Source organism: Tubulanus polymorphus, chromosome 3 (genome assembly GCF_964204645.1).
Source record: "Tubulanus polymorphus chromosome 3, tnTubPoly1.2, whole genome shotgun sequence".
In the NCBI taxonomy this organism is placed as follows: Eukaryota; Metazoa; Nemertea; class Palaeonemertea; order Tubulaniformes; family Tubulanidae; genus Tubulanus; species Tubulanus polymorphus.
In genome coordinates, this window is record NC_134027.1 from 8,067,165 (window position 1) to 8,091,584 (window position 24,420).

At 39.4% G+C, this 24,420-nt stretch overlaps 3 protein-coding genes across 13 annotated transcripts in view; 2 read left to right on the plus strand and 1 right to left on the minus strand.

Annotated features, from left to right (window-relative positions):
* The window catches only part of LOC141902445 (general transcription factor 3C polypeptide 1-like), a 61,670-nt gene extending 41,522 nt beyond the window's left edge, over positions 1-20,148 (plus strand). For all 11 annotated transcript variants that reach the window (XM_074790165.1, XM_074790168.1, XM_074790171.1 and 8 more), the window contains 7 exons: positions 15,072-15,191; positions 16,578-16,635; positions 16,723-16,782; positions 16,878-17,136; positions 17,301-17,493; positions 17,997-18,090; positions 18,919-20,148. In XM_074790165.1, the coding sequence (XP_074646266.1) occupies positions 15,072-15,191; positions 16,578-16,635; positions 16,723-16,782; positions 16,878-17,136; positions 17,301-17,493; positions 17,997-18,090; positions 18,919-19,670 (1,536 nt within the window). In that variant the 3' untranslated portion in view covers positions 19,671-20,148. The remainder of the gene's footprint in view (positions 1-15,071; positions 15,192-16,577; positions 16,636-16,722; positions 16,783-16,877; positions 17,137-17,300; positions 17,494-17,996; positions 18,091-18,918) is intronic.
* On the plus strand, positions 4,990-9,290 carry LOC141902446 (FMRFamide receptor-like). The gene has a single exon (XM_074790177.1). It carries the CDS (start codon positions 6,226-6,228, stop codon positions 7,672-7,674), a length of 1,449 nt encoding a protein of 482 aa, XP_074646278.1. The 5' UTR covers positions 4,990-6,225; the 3' UTR covers positions 7,675-9,290.
* Positions 20,149-20,797: 649 nt separating the features above from the next.
* On the minus strand, positions 20,798-23,500 carry LOC141902470 (uncharacterized). Its single transcript, XM_074790203.1, has 5 exons — positions 23,409-23,500; positions 22,552-23,059; positions 22,172-22,364; positions 21,494-21,696; positions 20,798-21,249 (listed from the first exon to the last, which is right to left on the minus strand). Exons 1-5 carry the CDS (start codon positions 23,454-23,456, stop codon positions 20,840-20,842), a joined length of 1,362 nt encoding a protein of 453 aa, XP_074646304.1. The 5' UTR covers positions 23,457-23,500; the 3' UTR covers positions 20,798-20,839.
* Positions 23,501-24,420: the final 920 nt, after the last annotated feature.

Here is a 24,420-nt window from a genome sequence, read left to right on the forward strand (position 1 = left end):
AATTAAGCACAGCCATGATTAGATATTGAAATTGGAGAGACTCGACGGAGAGGACGTATTTGAACTGGTGCCCGGAGGAAAAAGTTATGAAAGTACCCGGTTTCATTAGTTTTGCCTCGTAAGCTCTTACGTGAACAACACTTGGTGAGATGTAGTTTTGAAATTGAAATCAGAAAAGTTCTGATCAAAGTTTTTTTCGTCTCAATCACAACTCAATGAATAATCAGTACAAACAGCAAGAACGGATCTAGGATCATTCGAAGGGGCTGGACCTGAAAATTGGAATGGGCACTTAACTCCTAGGCAGATTTGGCAATGTGAGGCCTGCAAGCATGAAAATTGGCATGGGCTCTTTTGGCCCTCCTGCAGAAAATTTAAGACATAAAGGGGCTTTTCAGGCCCTCATCACGACCTCTTTGGATTTATTTTTGTCGTTTTAAAATCTTTTTTGCAAAAAATGTTTCCAGACTTTTTGAAGCACACGTTCGAATTTTGGACTGGGTGGACTAGTCCTAAATCCACCCTCCTAAATCCACACTTAAACAGGCAATGTTTTAGAGAGTGAAATATTCTCTTTCAACCACGGAGCATCATTCAAGGATGAATGGTTTGCCGGCAGGGACCAGAAGAATTAATATTGAAACTCTGTCTCTATTGCATGCGAGGTGATATCTACATACCGAGGTGAGTTGCTCGTCTAGCTCCTGAGACTAAAATGCGGGGATCATTGCGGACTAATGCTCATTTACAGACCTTCCTGGCTAATTTATCTAAGCAAACTAAAGTGTATTTAGTGGCCATCTCCCCAGAGAAGCTCAGAATGCTCTCTCTGAAAGAAATATATCACCTCAGCAACACTGACAATTTGTTGGTTTACAATGAATGTTGATTACATTCTACTGTGCGCGCAGCTTTTACAGACTGCGTTGCCTCAAAGCCGATGAGAATTGCAGACAATTACAGTTCTACTCATCTCAGCCGTGATACGGGTGACACTGATTTGCATCTTTGTTGTTGTCCATTTAATATGACTGTTATACCACAGTAGACTTCACGAGACTTCATAAGTTCATCAGGTGAACAGACAAGAAAATTGTTACTGGTTACCGGTTCTCGGGGTTCCATGAGACCCTTATTCTTGGTCTGTCTGTGTGTCTGCCTGTCAGTGTGTATCTTTTCGTCTGTCTGTGTGTCTTGTCTTGTCTTTCAGCTACTTAGCTCTTTTAATAGTGGGTCGATCTTGATGAAACTTCAGTACAATGTTAGTATGGAGGTCTAGTTGTGCAGTGCAAAAAATGGGTCTAGTGGACCACCTAGTGGCAGAACTAGGCACTTAAACTGTTTTTCAGTGCCATGACCTTGAAGATGACCTCACAACTGAGGAATGGGGTGAAACTTAAAAAGTTGACTTGAATAGATTAAGCTATTGGCCCTAGATGCAACATACCCAAAATGCATTGGGAACTAAAATGCATACTAATTTCCGAGTTCAAGCCTGAACCTGAGAATGTTGTTGCCTATGGCTTGTTCTTCACTTATAGCTTAACCCTTTGTATCTCTTACTACATGTACTTGACTTAATTCTATATATTGACAAGGAAAACTTGGATAAAACATAAGACAAGCTACGAACTCGAAGAAACTCGAGGGGGGCGGACCCAGGGGCAAATTTTGAAGAACTTGTGGCATCCCAAATAGGCAATTTTAGGCGACTTCCACACCGATGGGATAATCAGACCATATACCTGTCCCCCAGCCTTTCTACGGAGAAAAATGTTGTCACGTATAACAGGACTTCAAACCAAAAAAGCAATATTAAGCATACTACTTCAATGAAATGAACTTTTTGTTTGTTGAAAAAGACTTATCATATCATCAGTAGTGTATGCCAGGCATTTATGCCCAAAGTTGAAAACTTGTCCATGCATTATATTATACATTCCATTCTTTAAGATAAAAGACTGGATTCCAGGATTTTGAATGTATAGCTTGAAGGGACAAATCTAAGGAAAAAGGGTGTGCTTTTCTCAGATTGGGCGCTGACCTTTTCAGTCCCTCTCGGCCAGCGTAGAATTCGTCTTCCAGTTTTTGCTTTTTTTCCCTCAGATCACACAGAAATGATCGTCCGTCTGTATGATCAGGATAATTCATTTGCTGGCAGGAATTGCTATCGAGAAAAACAAACAGCCTGTACTTTTCCTTTGTGAAATCCTTTATTGCTGAATCAGGTGGCAACTAGGACATCCACATTTTCTCTGAACTGCTTGGCAGATTTTTAATGATCACTTTGCAATTTCGGTGATTTTTATAGCATGAGTGAAATGAACATTGAAGAGCACATAGAAGGGCAGGTTGATGACTAGTTGTCACTACTGTGAAGAGAGTCTCTTGAAGAACTAATTAAGTGTTGCTTCTCTGGCATTGAAACCAATCAAGTTAGAATTGAATGATGATTACGCGAGTTATTGAAGAAATCTTCGCGATATTTTGCCACTTTTGCGTACCATGAATAAGCGCGTCGTCAATTTGGAAGAACTGAGTTGACGTAGTATGCCGGTACCTGCATTGTTACAGCGACGGATAATCTTATTTACGGCGTCATTTCCCTGTTCATTGCGTCAGAAGAAATACGACTTTTATAATCTTTACCTCAAAGTGCCTTGATTGAAAACGTAATCTTCTCGGCTTTATAGATTTAAGATCGTCGTGAAATATCGCTCTTTTTTTCGAAATGAACTTTTTTTTCGCCGAACGAATAGTTTTTTCAAGTATAGAATTTATTATAATTCCATTATCAGCCAACTTACGAATTAAAATGATCTGCACTGTTATAATATGAATGTAGGATTAACTAAAGGATTAAGTTATTTGTGTTAATGCTTGCAGTCATTGCGTGTAATGAATGAATATACATATACTATCTCCTTTGGCTGTTTATTAATTTCGTACGACACTTTCCTGACGTGCATGCGTAATACCTAGAAGTTTATGTAAACTCACAACTGGTAATAGATTATTTCATTTAGATGATAGTGATGTATTAGTTTTAGTATAGATGTCGTTACGTTTGATTTGTTTGATTTGATTTCTCGGGACCTAGTTAGTCTAAGTTTGCTAAGGTGAGTTTATTGAGTTCTATATGAACTTTGTTGACCTCCAGTTTTATGAGTGTCATCAATATATTTATATTTAACCGTTAATGAGGGTAATTATTAAAGTCAAAACAAGGCTTAATTTCAGATTATTGAAATCCTGATTAGGTATCTTGATCGTGTAACCATTTGCATGTGGATACGCATATCATTTAGGCCTAAAGTGAGTGTCCACCCAAATTCTGCCCCACATGTAGGCCTACGAATTGAGATGTTTATTCTCAAATGCCAATAGGTGCAAATGAGGGAGAACTATCTGTGTAGCAATGGACAAATTGGAATAGCAATATCAGTAGTCGTCAGAAACCAATTTGCAGAGTGGAAGCTCCTCAATGCACACCTGTGGAACAATATTGTTTGTGAATATTTGTACTGATATGTATTTCATTAATTTCTTGTCTGGCCGCTAGTTCAGAATTCAGACCCAGATCAGCTAGAAGCTGACTTAACCAGATCACATAGATGTGCCGAAAAAGGAATCTGCTATAGATCCTTCAATTTTCGATTCAATTTAGTATTTGAATTCATGTTTTACATTCATTTCAGGCTGCATGGATGCAATCATGAAACCAGGATCAAACCCTGCGCATACGCGATGAAACAACGCAATTGAATATCAATAATGCATCCGCAGTCAGTTGAACAACAATAACACCGGTCTGGTCGTGTCGGTTGTATGGGAGCGTAAAAAAAGCTGTAGCAAATATTTTTCGAATTGAAATTTACAGAAAGAGGCGACTCGACATCATATCTCCAGAAGACATCGCATGTATGCATCGGTGACATCGTAGCTAGTTGATGAACTGAATTGACATTCCCACTGTTAATCTAGGTTAATGAATGTGTATGCATACTCGGTGATTGACGTAACGACGGAGATGGAGAAACGATTGCATCGCGCGCGTTGGCCCACGAGTAGCATCATTTAAGTCCTCTGATCGCTGATCAGCCTTGTATCCTGGTCGTAGATTGTCCGGTAAAACTGACTACAAGTTGCATCATAACGGATACTGATATAGCTCTGCTTGACCGGGATGGTTTAAAGTTTTGTTAAGTTGAAAATGCGTGTGGCATTATGGCGTGACACATTTTTATGTTAGATTACTGTTGTAGCGGTAAACATTGGAATTCATTGAGTAAATGATTCAGTAGAAATGTATACACCAGATAGTGTAAGAAGAAATATATCGAAGAAGGAATAGAGGAATATTGTTACTGAAAACGCTTTTCATCTGTAGTTTATTTGGGATATCGAGTGATATTTTGGACTACCAGTACACGGTTGATAGAGATACATGCTAACAGTTGTTGAACTTCAGAGGCAGTGAATGATTTTATCATATTTGCATTTCGTTTCGAAGAGATTGTCATTTCGCCGCAAAGCATACGCCGCCGCCGACGCCGGTCCCCGTGAGAATTGAACAGACTTGTCGTAAGCCATCCGCAAAAATCCCATTGTAAATAAATTACGCTGATATTTGAGGATTTGACAGAATTACGATTTTTTATCTGATAAAACGTCCGAAACAACGTGCTTTACGGCGATATCTAGCGTGATAATTATCGATATCGGAATTCGACAGTTGCGGAGGTACGAACATTACAGTGTAAATCAAGCAAGTAATTAAAAAGTGTTTTCGCCCGCCGAGGTAAATAGAAGTGTGATTGTTACGTCTGGTGACAAATGCGGATGGATAATCAATACACACCAACTCGAAGTGACTGTTGATGGGTTTGTTAAATGTGGACATAATCGACTCGGTTCACCTAAGCATCCGTACTTAGTTAAAACAGTTTCTCAACGGAAATCTTCATAGGAAATGCTGACCAACGGATTACGTACTTTTTAAGAAACCGGTTGGTTAGTGTTGCTTGGTGTGAACCCGTTTACGCATGTATTTACCGCAGGAATCTATCTTCGGGGTAATTAAATGATGGCGATGATGATGATCACCGACCAGTGAAAACTAGCCTGATTACTGGCCAGCTAATTCCGATCGGTAGAGTGGTAAATTAGCGCCAAGCGCGGCTGTAAAATAGAAAACTAACGGCAAACGCTATACGCCAGCCAACCTGATTGGTTAGATTGTGTCCATATTTACGAAGTATTCACATTAAGACTCGCTGATACTACTCGTCATTGTTCGTGATTGTTCGATTATTATGCATTTATTAGTTGTAAAGGAGTATGATTACGCGAGTGAGTATGCACGGGGTTAATTCACGCGTCATCATCGACGTGTTGTAACTTCAATGTATTTGTCGTCACACACTGCGTGGCAGGTTCTGTCAGGACATCTGATACGCGTTTTGCGCCTTTAAAAAAAGCGATTTTGCGGAATTTTTCATTACCGGCGTGAATTCCTGGTCCGGCGAAAAACTGTGTACACGCGGTAAAAACAGTTTCACATTCATAAAGCGACAATTTTTCTCGTGCGTTCGATATTTTTGATGTATAATTTATCTATATTTTATGAAAGAAATGCAAGATTGTTGAAATAGGTACGCCTTGTATTATCGGCGAGAAAAGCTCAGAATACACTTGAGGATTTAATCAGAAATGTTTCGGTGAAATGCAGAAAAAGTGTCATCCGAGGATATCTGTGCGAATCTGTCGGCATCGGAGAATTTGTTAAAATATTCATACATCTTTCGCGACGCTCGTTTCGCATTCGACGAACGAACATCCCAAGTATCGAAGGGTAATATTTCACCGACTGTTTTACACCCGATATCACCGATCTCTCACATCGTCGTGCGGCGACTGACAGACAGACGGCCCGAGATTAAACAAACTTAACCCGCTAGTTGATTGATATATCTCTTCACCGGCGGAAACATTCGAGCACAAGGTTCAAATAACTCGTCTGATTATAACGAACTTTCCGGCGGTCAGTTGAAGGTGTATCATCGGGAAAGTTGTGTCGAATTAAGATTCATTCGGAGATAGTGTTCGTCTTATTTGAAGTTCTCATGGTTCTTGTACAAATAGAAGGAAGCGTATGCGGATCTGTTAGAATCGCTCTCAATAAATGCCGTTTTCAATCGTTGAGGTCCTAACTGATAATTAGCGATGGATCTTAACGATTTTTCTCCGGAAATGCTCGCCGCGTTTCTAAACCCGAATTCAAACTCGACGGGCGGCGAGTTGAAGCTGATGCTCGGCAACTATAGTTGCCTCGAGTTGCAGTTGCTGTCGTTGTCGGCCGACGTCATGTCGCAAGAGGAGGTCTTCAAGCGTAAGGTAATCAAATACTACCTTATGGGTATCGTCGGGTTGATCGTGTGCGCGTTGGGAATCATCGGGAATATCGTTTCGTTCGTCGTCATCATTAAACTCGGAATGCGGACAACGTCGACGTATATCTACCTCGGCGCGTTGGCCGTTTGCGATTCGTTAGTTTTGATATTCACGACGATGATGGTGACGAAAGACGTTCGTTATCCCGAACGCAACAAACCGGAATGGATGGCGACACCGAACGACGGCGATCCGTATCCGTACATGTTCCCGTACGTGCATTCATTCGACGTGATGTTCCAGGTGACGGCGATCTGGCTGACGCTCGCGTTCACCACCGATCGATTCATCATGATCTGTCATCCGTTCAGCGCCGAGAAACTGTGCACGCCGAGTCGCGCGTGGAAGGTCACCGCCGGACTCACGCTCGCCGGGCTCGTCTACAACCTGCCGCGCTTTTTCGAATACAAAACCATCGCGATGGTCATCTGCGATGTACGGACGGTCAACGCCGGATTCACCGAGTTCGGCAAGAGCGGCACGTTCCGCATGTTGTTCCACTCGTGGTTCTATTTGATATTCGTTTGCGGTGTGCCGTTTCTCGCGCTGGCGATTATGAACTCGTTTTTGATCGTCGCCGTGCACGAGTCGCGACGACGCGGCCGAGAGATCTGCGCCGCCGAACGCAAACGCAACGATACGACGATCATGTTGATCGGCGTCATCGTCATATTCTTCATCTGTCAAGTGCCGGCCCTCGTTTCGCGCATGTTGTGGGCGTTTAACCCCGACCTATCCAGCACGCCTTTATACATACTGAACGAAGTCTGTAATTTTCTTGTCATTTTAAACTCGGCGATAAACATCGTGCCGTATTACTTCTTCGGTAAACGTTTTCGTAAACAGTTCTGGAAGCTTTTCTGTTGTTGCGTGGTGAACCGGTTGGTCGCGATGCGGCGTTTGTCGCTGTCCAACACGAACTTGGAAAATTCGGGCGTGAACACCACGTGCACGAACGGCACGGTCGTGCAGATGTCGTCGGTGCCGAAGAAAAAACCGTCGGAGCTGATGTCGCGAAACAGCAGCAGCACGGCGCTGCTGCAGCATCAGGACAGCGGGTCGCTGTCGAGCGCCGGACGCAGCAACCAGTCGAGTCCGACGACGTTGAAAAACGAGGCCGAATTAAACGGCAATTATAAAGACAAATCCAGCGAAATGCCGTTGATTTCAGTGAAACCGCAGCTTAAAGATAACACGGATTGTGCAGACGTGATGTTATAGTAACTTTAATATGTCTCGTACTTGGAAAACAAGATACCATTCGAGCTATCAGTTGAAAAGACATTACATGCATTGTTCACTGATAAGGGAAGTGGATATCAGTTGATTTCTTAAGTTTCTATGAATTGGAATAAATTCCAGTAATTATAATCAGTTCATCCAATTTGATTCAATACTTTCATCCTTTATATCATTTGTAGCCACTTTTTCATCCAGATCGCTTTTGCCCTCATACTTCAATTAATTGGGAAATATGCGAGTATTGCTTTAACGTCAAACTTTCATTTTTGATGGTTTATTATTGCTATTTCTTATCGCGAGCAATATGATCATCATGTGAAGCGAGTTCTCTTTTGTTTCAGGCCATATTTGGCTATTAGCGGCAATCTTCTTTTGATCTGACAAATGTTTTGTTTCAAATTAACTCAATCAAGTTAAATACGAAGGCCAAATATTTACGTTGCGCATATATGCTCGGTCACATCGCAAAAAAATTGTGTCAGCCGCTATCGTGTTGGCATGTTAGAAATGTAATTAGCTTTATTAACATGGGTTATAGTTGCTTTGGACTGTAAACTAGTTTCTCGTTCACATAGAATATACAAATATTTGAACTTTCTTGTAAACTGATGCATACGTTGAAATGAATGTCATAATTTTTCAAAAGAAAATATTATTTACGAAAATTTCTATCGTTTTAACGGCAATTGCCGAGTTCGTACTTCAGAGCGGCGTGCTTGTTAGTATCGCGGTATCGCCGCGGTCGATTGGGCATTCAAAATTATCGCCTCGGTTTTCCTCGGAAATCCTCTCGATCGAGCGTGTACGAATTCATGGAAATTTACACTCGAAAGATTTCGTCTCTCCCCGAACGGGCAATCGAAATTCTCAACTAAAACCGCGTTGATTACGGCGTTTGTTGTTGATTGTGCTTTCGCGCCGGTGGAAAATAATGACGTACGCCGCGTATTCTGATGCATGCTCGAAATCTTTTTTCTTCAAATCTCAGATCCCCCGAAGTCACAATTTCGTACTGAACTGTAAGACTAAATAAGCCTGTGCTATGCTACTGTTTCAACCAGTTATTAATACGCTATTGTGGCCTTGATTTCTAATGAAATTTCTTTCTTAATGGATCTTGTACGATATACAACCCATTAGGCCCTTTAAGGGTAAAGAAATCATAGGAAAACAGTTATTTTACTTATTTCATCAGTAAGTGTGGCTAAGGTTTACAAGGAGCTCGGTGCTGGTTCATGCATAAGTAATCAGCACACCAACAATTTGATTTAGTTAATCTCTTGTACATTCTATACTCATACTATAGAATGGTTAGCCGTCTATTTTTCTTTTCCGTAAGATGTAACTAGCATATCGTATCTCTTGTTGGCAACGTTTTCAGAGAGTTCCTGGTTTGACAAAAGATAGATGCTAATGTTGCCTCTGTAGAACGGGAACGCTTTGGGGCATAGCTTATAAAAGCTAATTTTATTGCTAGTTTATATCAATTTGCTAAAGATAATGTATATCTTTGATGACGAAACTGTACTGGATATGAGACGAGAAGATACACAATATCCGTGTAAGAAGATAACAAGAGAAATCCCACAATAAGTTCAGCCAAAACGAGAAACTTGAATAGAAGAGTTATATATATTTGCGCAACGTTTCGGCTAAAGACTATTAGCCATCATCAGGCGTACTGAGTACAGGAGAATATTACAAGATATAGAAATTACAAATATCTAGATATTACAAATATCTTGTAATATTCTCCTGTACTCAGTACGCCTGATGATGGCTAATAGTCTTTAGCCGAAACGTTGCGCAAATATATATAACTCTTCTATTCAAGTTTCTCGTTTTGGCTGAACTTATTGTGGGATTTCTCTTGTGTACTGGATATCATACATGTTGATTGTGGATCTTATATCATGTACATAATAATGGTATATTGTATTATATATCATCTGGATAGAAATTTATACATGTTACATTTATGATGTTGATATGAAAGAAGAAAGGAGAATTGTTGTATCAGCAATAAGAATAAAACAGATTTCTGCTCAAAATCTTCTATACATCTTTATACATTTTTAGCGTGAGATATATTTCTTTCAAATGATGAATTCTTCGCAATTGCAATGAAAGTTCCGCTATGGAAACGCATTCAGCTTGCGTTCAAAAGATAAAAATGATGATTTTTACTCTATAACTTAGTCTAAAAAATGATGCCTGTTTCTCGTTGCTGCTGGGCTGAAAGTCGACCCGGCATCTATAGAAATGAACTGGGTACAAATTTTATTGCGCTTCAGAAAATGACCCGGCCGATGAGGAGAAACAAGGTATCATTTTTGAGCTGTTAGTTCAGGCTTTGCATTGTATTTGTTGGGATTATTGTATTTCCGTAGAATATTTTCAATCGTTAGCCGTTATAGCAGGCATGATAACTGTGTCAACGGATTGATTAATCAAGACATCCTTTCTCTCGACGACGAAGCGTTTGAGATTTCGATTTCCTGCCAATAATGAGCGATAATCGTCGCACGGCCACGAATAATAAATCCATACGCAGTGTAACTGTGACACGATCTGATCACTTTTTTCCCATCTGCGCACGTTTTTTTTATGGGCAGATTTATTTTCGACGCCGCCAGCATCTGCCGTCGATGTCTCCCCGCGTTTGCGCCGGAGATTGATAAAAATATACATCGATCGATGATAAAAAATTACGTTTTAGCTGATTCATAATTAAGGAGATAAAGAAAAAATGTTTGCTGATTAATCGGGCTTCGTTTTAATTAAAACTGGTCGGCTTCTAATATGATCTGCGCTTCATTCAGCTGTACGTTGAATTGATTTACTTTTTTCAAAATTTAGCATGAATCTTTGATGAATCGTTCAAAAGGACGCCCCGATCTGGAAAACCTGGAAAACTCAGGGAATCAGAAAAATCTAGAAAAAAAAACAGGAAATTTGAAAAAAATTTGCAAAAAAAAACCTGGAAAACTCGCTGAATCCGTATGTACTATTGACCAAGCAATATTCTATCGATAAGTGATTCATGAATAATGAAATGAATTGTAACATTTTAAACATTTTCTCTATTCACCTGCCAAAAAAATGAAAAACCTCATGAAAAATCCGGGGCCCGGTTTTATAGACTAGTATTGCCTTGAATCCAGGGGTCGGTTGCATAGTCATGGCTTAGACTTAAGATTTAAGACCACTTTTGGACTTAAGTCACGACTGTGCAACTGGCCCCTGGGGCTAACTAAATTGATTGAATTGAGTTAGCCCGCGGGTTAAAGGTAATACCAGTCTATAAAACCGGCCTCGAGAAAATTGGAGAAATTAGCACATTGGCCACCATGTTTGCATAAATCTTTAAGGAGGTATTTCTGCTGTTCAGCTGTAGCCTCCAGATCACCTTTCAGCCCCCCCCCCTTCGATTGATCGCAACACACAGATTTTCACGGTTTCAGTTGTCAGACTGATTACCTCGAAGGTATCACCTACTTATTTACCATTGCTTAAGTAGACGGTTATTCGAGCGGCGAGAGAATCAGGAGCTTTCAAAAGGCGTTCGTCAACGCGGTACTTAATGTGCAAATTTGCCATCGTTTGGAGGCTGTCTACGATTGATCGAATGATCTAATTGATGTCATCGCATTAAGGCAGCTTTAATGGGTCTCTTTGATTACCTTTTAAATCGACAAAGACATCGACGAAGACATCTCGACTCGATGTTTGTGGTATATTCGCGGTGAGAAAATGAGCTCTACGCGTGTCTGATATTTGAACCCGCGTCTCTGGAATTTAAATCTAAATTCTTTGAAATGTAACCCGTCGAGTGCAATTTTATGCGTTCTAATCTCGGCCTCCATCTCTTGGCGAATTGTCTTGGAGTGGCGATAAAGCCGCAACCGGATCACGACTTAAGTCGCGGTCAAATTGGCGCGGATCAGGCCCAAGTCATATTTGGCTAGTGCTTAAGTAGAGAGCACGATCATGCGTAAACTCGGAGTCACTCCTGTAACCACTTGCAATTCACACGCATTGATTTACCCCTTGCCTCAGGCCTGGTCTGGTGTTCTCTGTGCTAAACTATGGGCCCATTTGGCACCTGCCTGAATAGTTTTTTGGGCCAAAATACTTGTGTGGTCGCGGCTTATAATAAAATTCATCCTTGAAAATAGTGAATTACAGTCTAATTGATTTCTTTGAGTCACTTCAGGCTCATCAGGTATTCTACAGAAGGACATATAAGCCTGCTGCAGAAAAAAACAACTATTTAGAATATGAATACAAGATTTACACAGATCAATAGGTGTGACAGTAAAACATTCTAGAATACATTCAGGGTATACCAGGCACCACTAGTGATTGACAGATAGTAATTAATGTCATGTTGTTTACATACTGATAAATGAAGATGTCTTCTTGTCATCATGTCTTGGAATATGCACACCTGAACAGTAGACCTCCATTTGAATATTGAAATGTCTTTAGTAGTGACATGAGCCAGGGAAACAGGGAGACACAAACATGGCCTTCAAACATGTTTGTTCTCGAAAACATCTTTTAACTAGACTATGTTTCTCGTAAACGTACATGACACAGAGAAATGCTCAGAAACATGTTTCCGTCTCCTGATTCCCCGTATTGTGTGTGTTTGGCTTAATTGTCTACGTTTATTATTATCTACCCAATGATCATAGTACTCAGCTGGCTGTAGTAAATCTTTTGCTTCCCGAAGAAAAAGAATATCGGTTCAGTATCTTATTTTAACGATTGTACGCTCGCAGCTATTATGATTAAACTACCGTTCAACTTTCGTCGGTATGGATAGCTTTAACCTCTGTCTGTAAGTTCAGCATCGAATTTCTAATTTAGATTTCCCAGTAAAATAGAACGATTCTGCGCTAGACAATTTCTAACAGGTTCCAAAAAATACATACATCTTCCTTCGGGCTTTGCAGTTGCTAACAGGACTAGTTCACAAGTTCACGCATGATTTTGTCTCGCTGTTGATCATCGATAAGTGAAAGAATTGGAAACTGAGTACCATTAAATTGGCTTCAGGATAAGAAATGTTGATTGAATATTGCTTATTTATTCACCCAACAAACCTCCGTCATATCTCCGCACGTAATGCATATACAGTACTCTGCTAACTCTTTACCTTCAGTTGACAATCCAATTTCGTCATGTGTTTGGCATGGTCTATTTGGTCGGCCTTTTGTCGAGGAAAGCCATGGGAGTTTTCTTCAATTAATTTTCATATTTTTTCTTAGCAAGGTGAGTGAGCACTTCGCGCTGCTGTGATGTAATCAATGAGCGAAATCTCCCTCCGGACATAACGACAAATATAAGCCCCTTGAAGAGCGACTCCTGTATTTTTCTGGACGTTCAATTTCTGAGGCGTTTTAATGTCTCGCTTTCATAGATTTTCTTCATTCATGGTCCTCTTGCTACTTTTGCTCGAATAATTATATAAACTTTTTGCGATCAGAAACGACTGAATATTTTTATAGGTTTTTCTGACATGTAATTATAGTTTCGTCAATGCAGCTGCTAAATACGTTCGAGTTTAGTTTTGAATTAGCACAAATTGATCCGATCGTAAACAAAGATTATCTGAAAAACGGATTCTCAATTTTCTCTAGGGATATTAACAGTAAAGCAAGGTTCAATATTCCAGGATTTATGTGTTGGTAGCAGATGATAAGAGAATGCAGTTATGGGTCTCATAGATGTTGAAGCAAAAAAATTTGAAATTTGTCACTTATAACCATAGTTTCTCATTGTTACTATGGTGGTTGTAACCCTGATTTAGGAGTTATCCCTAGGGATAACTTCGATACCAGTCTATGAAACCGGGCCCAGAAATTCAAATTTCCAATGTCCTTGGTGAGGCGAGAGCGACAATCAGATTTTTTGAATAACCCCAGCCTCCGGTAGCTGTCGACGCGTCAACCCGCGAACTGCTGATATGATACGAATTGACACGTTACTGACATTCATATTTCATAGCTGATGCTTCATCAGTAATTAATAGAGACTTTAGTGTCAGGGATACGTTATCCCGTGTACAAGCGAAGGTTAATGGTGGGTAATGTGAATCTGAATTCACAGTTCAGAGTTTGGTTAATGAAATTTGATGCGTGGCGGTACCGCGCAATTACATTTGTCAGAAATGTGTAACCACATAAGACACCAGACAACGCGACAGAAAGCGATGAAAATCGAAATTCCAGTTGAAAGGTGATGTATAGAATATATCAAACCTGGGACACATGAACTTGTCGGTGAGTTCATGTTCATTTGAACACAAATGGAATTAGGGAAACACAGGATCAAACATGTTTGATCTCGGAAACATAGTTTCTAAAAAACCACGTTTCTTGTTTCCCGTAAATGCACACGACGCAGCGAAACGCTCGGAAACATGTTTCCCCGCGTTGTGCGCGCCGGGCGTTACTGATATCAAGCACTCACAGGGCCCATTATTACTCGTCTTACTCGAAAGATATTCATCTTGTTATGAGGACGTTATTTAAAGAAAAGCTACAGCTCAATAACACGACTGGGACCTATTTATGCCATAGAACCAGACTTTAAATGAGTTTCACTGATACATTCGGGAGCTAAAATGTCTGAACACTTAGATTATTACAAACTGAATTTATTTGCTCATCGGTGTTATGGTAATGTTGTTGTTTGTCGCGATAGACATTAAATATAGCCTAACCTTCGAAACGTCACATATAAGCCGGCAGGTGGGATGTAAGTCATCAGAAATGCCAGATCCCTCTTCGTAAACACGAGAATGATTTATGTCCATTAGGAAGACTTGTTTGTGAGAAGAATCTTTATCATTATTCTGAGATTCTCATTTTGTCGCGTGTTGTTTCGCGTAGGACATTAATGGCGTTTTCTTGTCTGTTTTTTTGCTGACGACCAGCGTGTTAAAGAGTAGCTATCAATTGACGCAGTCGACAACTTCAATTTGTACTTAATGACTACCTCTCTGCTCTTATACGGATTACATTCGAATTCACGCGGGGAGAAAAACGCTTGAATTCAACACGTTTCAGCCATTAATGTCTTCAATCGAACTCTATTGAGAGCATCGCAATTTGAATGTTTAAGCATGTGTTAAAGACATGACAGTAATTATCATTTGTCTGAAGTTTTGATCAAAGATATCCGACTCGATATGAAAATCTGTATACATTTTTCCAATTGCGAATACTCTCATATTCCATACCGGTAGATCTTTCTTAATCCGTTGTCAACACAAAAAAATGTTGCCAATAAAACTTATTTTGTTTAAAAACTTGCCCTTTATTTGTAATAAGCCAATAAGATTTTTTGCTGATGTATATTTGCAGATTTGGCGTGTTGGAGTCACTGAACCACGATATGTGGCATTCTCCTACCTCCGTCCATGGATTGTACATGGTTACAAGAACCTGAAAGGCCGCGCTAAGCTCATTGACAAGTCTATTAAGGTAATGGAATATGTCTAGTTTACTTGTCTTTCTTACGACCAGATTGTATGCATAGGTGAGATTGTATGCATAGGTGAGATTGTATGCTAGGTGATTCTCATTCTGTATCATTCTTGTCAGCGTTTTGCGCGTTAAACATCGACTTATCTTGGTAGGCTCCTGATAAGTTTTGAAAAAAGGACCAAGTATGATAAAAATGATAAGAAATGGTATTATATGAATACCGGTAGCACTAGCTACGTCTACACTAGCTCATTGTACCCGGGTTTCAATGTACATCGGTGTGACAAAAATCCACGTTCGCAGCGAGTAGCGTCTACACGTAACTCAGCTTCGGTAGTACAAACCAACTCTGTCATTCGATATCAATTGTGGAGCTCTAACGCTTCATTGAACATGAGTAGAAAAAATGCAGCAGAGTTGCATGCGAACGCAGGTTTAAGTTGCAGGGGTAAGTTGCTCAAAAGTTAACCAGTGGATAGTTGAGTGATAATTAGAAATTTATTGTTACTATGGTATTTATTCGCCGGTTATCTTTAGCCAACTCTTTAGCAACATGCCCCTGGTTTTGCGGTAAGCCCGTGTTTCTAACGTAGTGTAGACGCATAACCCGGGTATAAGAAGCAAGTGTAGACGAAGCTATGGCATCAGACAGATTAACATACTACTGTTAAGAGAAATTATTCATATACACTGAAAATGAAATTGTCCATATATGTACCTGTATTACCATCTCTTTACACACGCCTATTTACATTATCGAGTCTATATTATAATATCGTAGGGGTTAAAATTTGTATCACGTACTGCGGTGAATTTATGGCTTGCATTGATGGCTACTTGAGATTTTTCTATTGAAAATTCATTTCCGGTTGTCAAGATGTTAGATTTGAAATGAAACAAAACGTGTCTAAAACGAGATGTGAAATTCGATGAAATAAGATTTGCTCGCCACCTGATGGGTCTTTGCCGTATTGAAGATATCTTAAGTACATTAAGACAACATAAACATGTCCCATACCCATGAATTATTTTTCTGAAAATCTGTCAGGGAGGTGGATACAGCAGTGTTTCTTTTGTACAGTCATGAAGTCATGATCCAACAGGGAGGTGCAAGTATTTCCCTGATTACAATTGAGGGATGGCGGTCGATTTGTTACTACAGGCATGTTCTCTCAATAGAAAGACTTTACTGGGGTGGGACTCTGAAAGATGGGGGGAGATATAACAACATACGTGATTGTACAATTCTATGATGCTCCAACAAAATTTCAATCAATCAAGAAAAGAGGCGTTCCTCTGAGCTTAAAAATCCCTGTGGTTTCCTATAGATTTTAAGTCATTTATCCCATTGATAATGCTAATAGTGTACAGTTTTATTTGTAGGATTACGACTCATGTGTATCAACATATCTAAGGGACCCATCGGCAGAAACCAATACCAGTAAATACTTCAGTTTTTCTGCTATCGATCTATTAATCTATTATTTGATTTATTTGTTCCTTGACGTAACTTATGTTTATTATACAGGCACTGAAAGTAACAATGACTGTGATGATGTTGTCGTTCTGCAAGATGCAGAAGGCAAAGGTATAGTATATATAATACGTATTGATTTGCTGATGATCTGCGTAGATTTTTTGTTCGTGAAAGATGTTAATTCAGTGGCTGTTTTTAAATTTCAGATGACACCGACACAGATAAAGCAGAAAATATACCTGACCAGCAAGAAAAACCGAGTAAAGATGCGGAAGCTGAAGTGGAGGCTGTCGAGAGTGGCGATAAATCTATGGAAACTGACGATGCGGACAAACCAGATGAATCTGAGGACAAAGAAGAGAAAACAGATGCAGAAGAAACGACCTCGACGAGTCGTCCTAAACGACAGGGTAAAGCTCCTGAAAAATTCAGTGATAAACCTGAAGCGGTTTCGACGTCTCAAAGGTAAGTTAACATAGATCTCTTGATTATGGTACAATAGTTTGGTGAATTGTGATAACATCAATGTACGGTATGCCAGTAGCTTGTTGACTTGGAAACAATATTTACCCTTGTATGCGCGTGAAAGCTTTCAAAACAATTCATTCTCTACATCTTGGTGGTTTTAGCGGGTACGATCGTGTGAGGTTCATCGCGCGACCGTGGATGAAACCGGAAGGCCTCATCAATAAACCGACATTGAAGATGATGTTAGAAGGGTTGATGATGTATATCATGTCGAATCCGGGCATCAAATTCGGCGATTTGTGTGAAAAGTTAAACCCTATCTTGCAACCAATGTGCATCATTGAATTAGTTGAGGTTCGTTTGTCATTAGATTTAATCTTATATCACTAATCACACTTTAATCTTATTCATTTTGAGAGTAGATTACTTTCAAATGTTTTTCTGCATTCATTGTTAACCAGGGGCCAGTTGCTCAGTCATGACTTAAGTCCAAAAGCGGTCTTATATCTTAAGACTGGTTTTAAGTTGTTAGATTGGCTACAGAACTAATTTCGTCTTGGACTGGTCTTAAGTACAAGCCATGACTATGCAACCGGCCCCAGGGTTTGGTTTCGTAGATGTGGAAGCAAAATAATTCCTGGGAACATTGTGAAATTTGTCAGTTATAACCATGGTTTCTCACAGTTACTTTATGGTGGTTGTCACCCAGATTGAGTATTTACCCCTCGGGGTGACTTTGATGCGCAGTCTATGAAACCAGGCCCTGGTATATACTGCTTTCGAAATACACAAATCACCTCATTTTCAATGAATTTGTGGCACTGAATTATTGATACGCTGTTACATATCATTTGCAGGTTTTGGAGAAGATTGGATGCATCAACCGTATTAACATCGTAAAGCCAACGCATGGCACGTCATTATTCTCAAAGAGACTTCCAGTTACTGCCAGTACGTATATGCTCATTCTGTTGGCAATAATTTCATTTAGCTGATTACGATATTACATTTCATCTGAAGATACCTTCCTGTACAGGTTGTGTACATCTCACAATTTCAAAATGATTTGAGAGGATCCATTTTTATAGCTAATTGAGTAAGAAGAAAGAAATCATCTTCTAAATGATTATCAGCTTCAATTTCACCAGATGTCCAAAAATCAAATCTGCGTTCATTCATTGATTCGATTTTGCGCATATTCTGCGTACGGAACGTGTCAATTATATTTGTTGGCTTTTCACCAGCTGGGAATATAATCAAATTATATTACAATACCGTTAAACTCTGGTAAACTCATCATGGCAGTGAACATGTTAATATCATTACTCCCCACCACCGGATGATCGAATTATAAAGGGATCTATTGCCCATACTGTTCAATTGAATCAGCAAACTACAATATTCAGTTTTAACCATATTAGTCAACGGAAATTATGGTGTCTGTCAGAATCGGTCGATGCGCCACATATCTTGTATCGCTACAGATGCACCTATCATAATAGAATTTCACCGTTCTGGGGCAGACAATGTACAGAAATATTCTCAATTACCGATGGTAATAGTTTAGTTCTGTCGAATTTCTGACATGACTTGGCTGTAAATTGCTTTTATTTTCTGTCTGGCAGACAAATGATGTTAAAAATTTCATCTGGCAATACATGTATATGTTTCATAATACTATATATGTGTAGTGAATTTTATGTAAGCTTTAATGGAGCAAAAGATTCAAAATCTTGTTCTAAGGCACAATACTGAGTAGTTTATTATCATATTTTTTAGGTGACATTGAAGATGATGTCAATTGTGCGTTCAGTCCTTCGAGCGATTGCGCTCAGCGTATAGGTGCCTTTATAACCGCTCATCTGGAAACCGGAGAGGAGTCCATCATCGCTTCGGTGATTCCTCTGGCACGCCGTAAAGTCGAAACGGAAAAACCCAGCACGACATCGTTGAACCAGCTGAGCGATTTAATCAGCGGCGCTAGCGGAAACCGTAACAAACCGGACGCCGACGCCGAAGTAATCGAGATCGAAGCTGTCGAGCAGCAGGAAGCGTTGCCGGTCGAAGGGCAGTACATCATACAGGAAGACACCGAACCGAACTCGATTCCTATCGTCGTAGAAGAGCACGCCGCCGATCCCGAGGTGATCATGGTTCAGAACGAGCTCGATCAACATCAACAGCTCGAAATCGCCGGATACGACGGCGGAGCCCAGACCGTCTACGTGACCAACGCCGACGAATTGCAACAATATATCCGCGCTGAAGCCGACGGGCAGACTGTTTATCTGCAGATCGTTCCCGCTCAAGATGAAGATGGTAACGTCGTTATTGACCCCGAAACCGGACAAGAGGTGCTCTACTCGGTACCGATGGATGCTGCTAATCCGATGGTCGTGTCTGGTGAACAAGGAATGCATTACGTCGTCGATTCCGATGAAACAGGAATACAGCAACAACAGTATGTTTTAGTGAATGAGGATGCAGAAGGAAATATCATCTCTACTTCAGAACCAATGGATATCAATTGAATAAACTTGTCATATTTTTCCTAGATATCCAATCGACTGCTGTTTTTAACTTGATTGATTTAATGAAATCAAGTATTATATCAGGGATGTCATAGGAATTCATGGAAGAAACTGATAGCAGATCAAGAAGATATTGTCCAATATTGAGATCATGTGCCTGATGTACACATTGTATATATTAATGTATATTTCAAGTAATTCATACCAATAATATTTATAGATCCACAATGTTTATAAATATTCATTTAACCATTTCTTTGGTTATTTTAAAAGAATTTGGTTCGAAAGTTGAATTATGTTTAGCTGTTTTATTGCGTTTGTACAGATTGAATTAAGAAATGAGTACAGCATTTTCAGATTTGATTAGTGTTCATATTATAATGCTTTTGATTCCTGTTCATAATAGCAGCCCTTGGTACAAATAAGCTATATAAATGTTGTAATGAGGCAGGTGATTGGTTTCATTGAAGTTTTTATGCAATAAAAAGTTGTCTCAGTATATACTTGTGTAATGTATTGGGTATATATTTTGCATACCGGTATTCAATACTTAAGAGCTTAGTCCGGGATACTGAAGTCATTATCTTGCAAATACAGTGGAAACTCGTTGCAACTAACTTAAGGGGACCAGAAAATTTGTTCTTTTCAATCAATTCTTCACTATCCACACATATCAAGTATGAAATTTTGATTATTTTTCATATTGATGAAAATCTTTGATATGTTATACATAGTTGAGTTTTGTTATAATGTGGTTCCACTTTATTTTTGTACTCGTTTGATATTGCTGAATGATTCTGACTTAAATCACCCTGGCATGAGGACTCCTTTACAAAATGGATATTTCACCAGTTGGCCAATTTACTGCCAGTTCGGTTTTACAGTAGACTCTTCCTTACTCGTAAATTGCGACTGCCAAGATTATTACACCTATTACAGGTTATCAAAGAAGAATTGAGAGTTCCAACTCTCAATTGGTAAAATACTTCAACGTATTGCTAACACATTCACAAGCCATTGTTAACAAGAAAGGACGATTCTACTGTAACTTGATGCTTGACTCTTCGAAGACCACAATTATTAGAAAAAGAACCACAAAAAACAAAGAATTGTTTAGAATTCCGTTTGATCAATCATATATTAGAGGTAGACAATGTAGACAATGATATTCAAATGAGATTCATATCGCTTTGAGTTGGTAGATAACTAATCACAGAAAGATCCATATTTTGCCCGAGGTAAATTTGATCCGAGCTGGGCTGTTCGTCGCCGCAATAGTTCTGTACATTGTGCAGATCGTTCATATCGATAAACGAAGGCGGGAGTAAATTGTCCGCTTCGACGTCGGTTTTGTCGGAATTTCCAGTCGGAGATTCGGCGTGGAAACGTTTGTGATGACGCGACAGCGACGAAGAGTCCGCGAAACACTCGTCGCAATGTTTACACCTATGAGGCTTCTCTCCGGTGTGTAGATTCATGTGTTCCTGCAAGTAAGTAGCGCGCGTGAACGTCTTCGCGCAAAAACAACACAGATGAAGTCGGTCGCCGGTATGTGATAACTTGTGTCGTTCCATATCACCTAAAATAGCCAAACAAATAACTCGTACTCAATTCACTGTCTATGTAGTTCGGTTACAAAAATGAATATTATATACAGATACTGTCAACCCCGATATACTGCCCAAATTGGTGCAGAACGATTTTGGCTGTATAGAGAATATGCCGGTATATCGGGGGTGTTTTACTATGAAATAAAAGATGTAAATTGAGAAAACCGGGCGGTAGATGGGGGTGGCGGTATATCGGGGGTTGACTGTATGTACCTTTAGTAACGAATTCTCGGTTGCAGACGTCGCAACGAAAATCTTTCACCTGCAGGTGACGTTTCTTATGCATGATGAGATTCGATTTCTGACGAAACGTCTTGCCGCACAGATCGCATAGATGAGATTTTTCACCCGTGTGAATTTTCAGATGATAATTCAACGAAGCGCGCTGCGTAAATTTGGCGTCGCATTTCGTGCAACTGTAACGACGAAAATGAGATATCGTTTAAACCTTTAGTAGTTTTAGGGAGTTTCAAAGGAGAAAATTTCGAGGAATTGTTCACATCGTATTCATATCCCAATTAACAGTAGACTGCTCCTAAATCGGTACTGTTTATCTAGGTAAACCGTTAATTCGTTGGTTCTGTAAGTTAACTTCTATCTGTCACACTACTAAACTCGTTTTCTAATTTGGTAACTGCCTGATTGGGTAAAGAAATATCCTGGTTCCAACTGTATTGATTTAGGCGTAGTCTACTGTACAACTTCCTAAACTAATTGCCTATTTCTCAAAATCGAAGAAGTTTCTCGCATTTTGCTCAAAGGAGTTTGAAGCGCCTTCAAAAGCATTTTCTATTTAGAAGCAGTTTCTAAGTAGTCTAGTTGTAGGGACCCTGTCTTAAATTCAAAAACTGAAACCTTTCTGAATTAATGCGGGGGAGGGAAGTAATTCACCTGTATGGCCGTTCGCCTCTGTGAGAACGCATATGAATCGTCAGTGCCACTTTACTTGATAGATGCTTCGAACATTCGGGACATTTGACGAAACTTTTCTCAGGATTATGAGCGCGTCGGTGATGACGTTTCAGGTTAGCTTTCGTGCGATACGTTTTTCTGCAGATCTCGCATACCAAACCATCGATCGAGTCTACAACATAACGAAATATCTAAAAATCAAATCACTGGTAACTGGTTCAAAATAAACTAATCACCATTTATATTATAAACTTCTGACCGTAGTTCCACAGGTTTGAATTAATGGCAAGGTCTATAATCTACCATCAGTGGAACTACGTCCTCGATCTTACTTTGTTTTATTATCATATAACACAAACCTTTTTTATTACTGGATTCGGTTTTTTCTCCTACTTGTTCTGAAACTGGTATCGGTAATCGTACAACATGAATAGTCCGGACAGCACCACCATTGTGGTTCTCCGCTCCATTCAATAATGTCAGATCTGACTTGACAGAATTTTCTGGCTTTTTCAATTCCCGAAGAACATTCTTCTCTTGAGCCTGAGAACTAGTATTATTGTTGGCTCTATTTAGTTCATCCAATTTTAAAGTGTCAAACTCTAAAAACTCTCGATGATCTAATTTTTTTATACTTTCTAAACCAACAGTTTGTTCAGTTCCGTTATCGTCTTTTTCTGTCCGTACAAAAATATCGGGTTCTAGATTTGAATTATCGGTGTTAATTTTCAATGCGGATAATTGTTGTTTGTCCCGCAAAATTTTGATTTCATTACACATGAATTCTGTCATCTCTTGCCAATGCAGCCATGTTTTCAAACGCAATGATGGTGTCATTAAGTGGAATAACGTGAAGCATTCAGATAGCTGAAGTAAGAAAAATATTAAAAGGAATTCAATCAACAAAAAGCAAATTGGTACCCCGGCCTCACAATCATTTACTAATTACAAATTAAGTATATCAATCAGAAAACCAGCTCCAATTATTTATTTCATTAGTCATACAAAGTGATTAGTCACAATTTGTGCTGGGACCTAAACAGCTAAACTGCTAAACCAATGCGAATGGGAAGTAGGCCTAAATAAGAACGAAAGAATTGTCTCCGCGAAGAAGTCCAATCCATCCAGTTCCCTGCTGGAACTGCTCTGTGGTTGAATAATTTTTCCTATTGGGCACATACTACTTGTCATGGCTACATTACATATTTCAACTAACCTTTTGTTTGAACTTCAAAAAACACAGGTTTTCATCTGAAATATCCATGATATATTTCCAAGGAAGACAAAATTTAATTGAATTGAGTAAAATTCAGCTGAGAGACCGTATGGTGCTGCCACCAAGCTAATCCATGAATTCAATAAAATCTTTATTGTACAGAACTTTAATTTTCATTATCGAATCTTCTCAATAAATAAATTATCTAAATCGAAATGAGTCTAAATTTATTGTTATTTATGCTCTCCGGAGTGTTAATGATACTCCCGCTGATGATCCTAAATAGAAATATACATTCGCTGGCCGGTGGCCATCGCCCTGCCAATCGGACCGTGAACTATTCTCCCTATGTATGTTTCAGTGGATTGTACATAGATTTGGCAATAACAGACATTAATTGCACATATTAGGAAGGCTACCAAATGACCGAACCCGAGAGTCTTTCTGCCCTGGATCACAAAAGTGAAGTCAGATTGAAATACGCGAGAAATGGACATTACCCGTGAACCGATCCCGTTCAATTCGATCTGACTAGTTTTCAGTTCTATTCTTCACCAATGAACTATGATTTTGGGTAGGCTACAAAGCATCGCAGAGTGACTTAGCCATCGCGTCACTTCCAGGACTTCTAAACACAATGAAGATTCCCGCAACAAAGTCATTGCTATCTAACTGTAGACTATCATCTTATCTAATGGTATTTAACAGAGGATCCTCAATTTTTGAGCATCCGATATAACAGAATTTGGTGAAAATCGAAAGTTTATTAAGTCCGCATTACAAACAACAAATCCAGGATTATGAACAAGTATAAAAAGAATGTGAACTAATGAAAAAGCTGAGAATCTACACACGGTTCGACAGCATGAACCAATTATGACCGGTCATAGTCGATCTCCAAAATGAACAAATATTTTCAAATTATATACATGCACTATATATTTGAAAAGGATCACATGTATGATACATGGTGGTTGGGTGAATTACCCCGATTTAATTCCGATAAAAAAAT

What these genes read in the sequence shown, in the direction of transcription:
- LOC141902446 (XM_074790177.1), top strand. Translation starts at nt 6,226, where the DNA reads ATGGATCTTAACGATTTTTCTCCGGAAATGCTCGCCGCGTTTCTAAAC.
- LOC141902470 (XM_074790203.1), bottom strand. Translation starts at nt 23,456, where the DNA reads ATGGATATTTCAGATGAAAACCTGTGTTTTTTGAAGTTCAAACAAAAG. An exon ending in CGAATCCAGTAATAAAAAAG is followed by an intron (nt 22,365 to 22,551) that starts GTTTGTGTTATA and finishes GTTATGTTGTAG; the next exon opens with ACTCGATCGATGGTTTGGTA. An exon ending in AGAGGCGAACGGCCATACAG is followed by an intron (nt 21,697 to 22,171) that starts GTGAATTACTTC and finishes TCGTCGTTACAG; the next exon opens with TTGCACGAAATGCGACGCCA.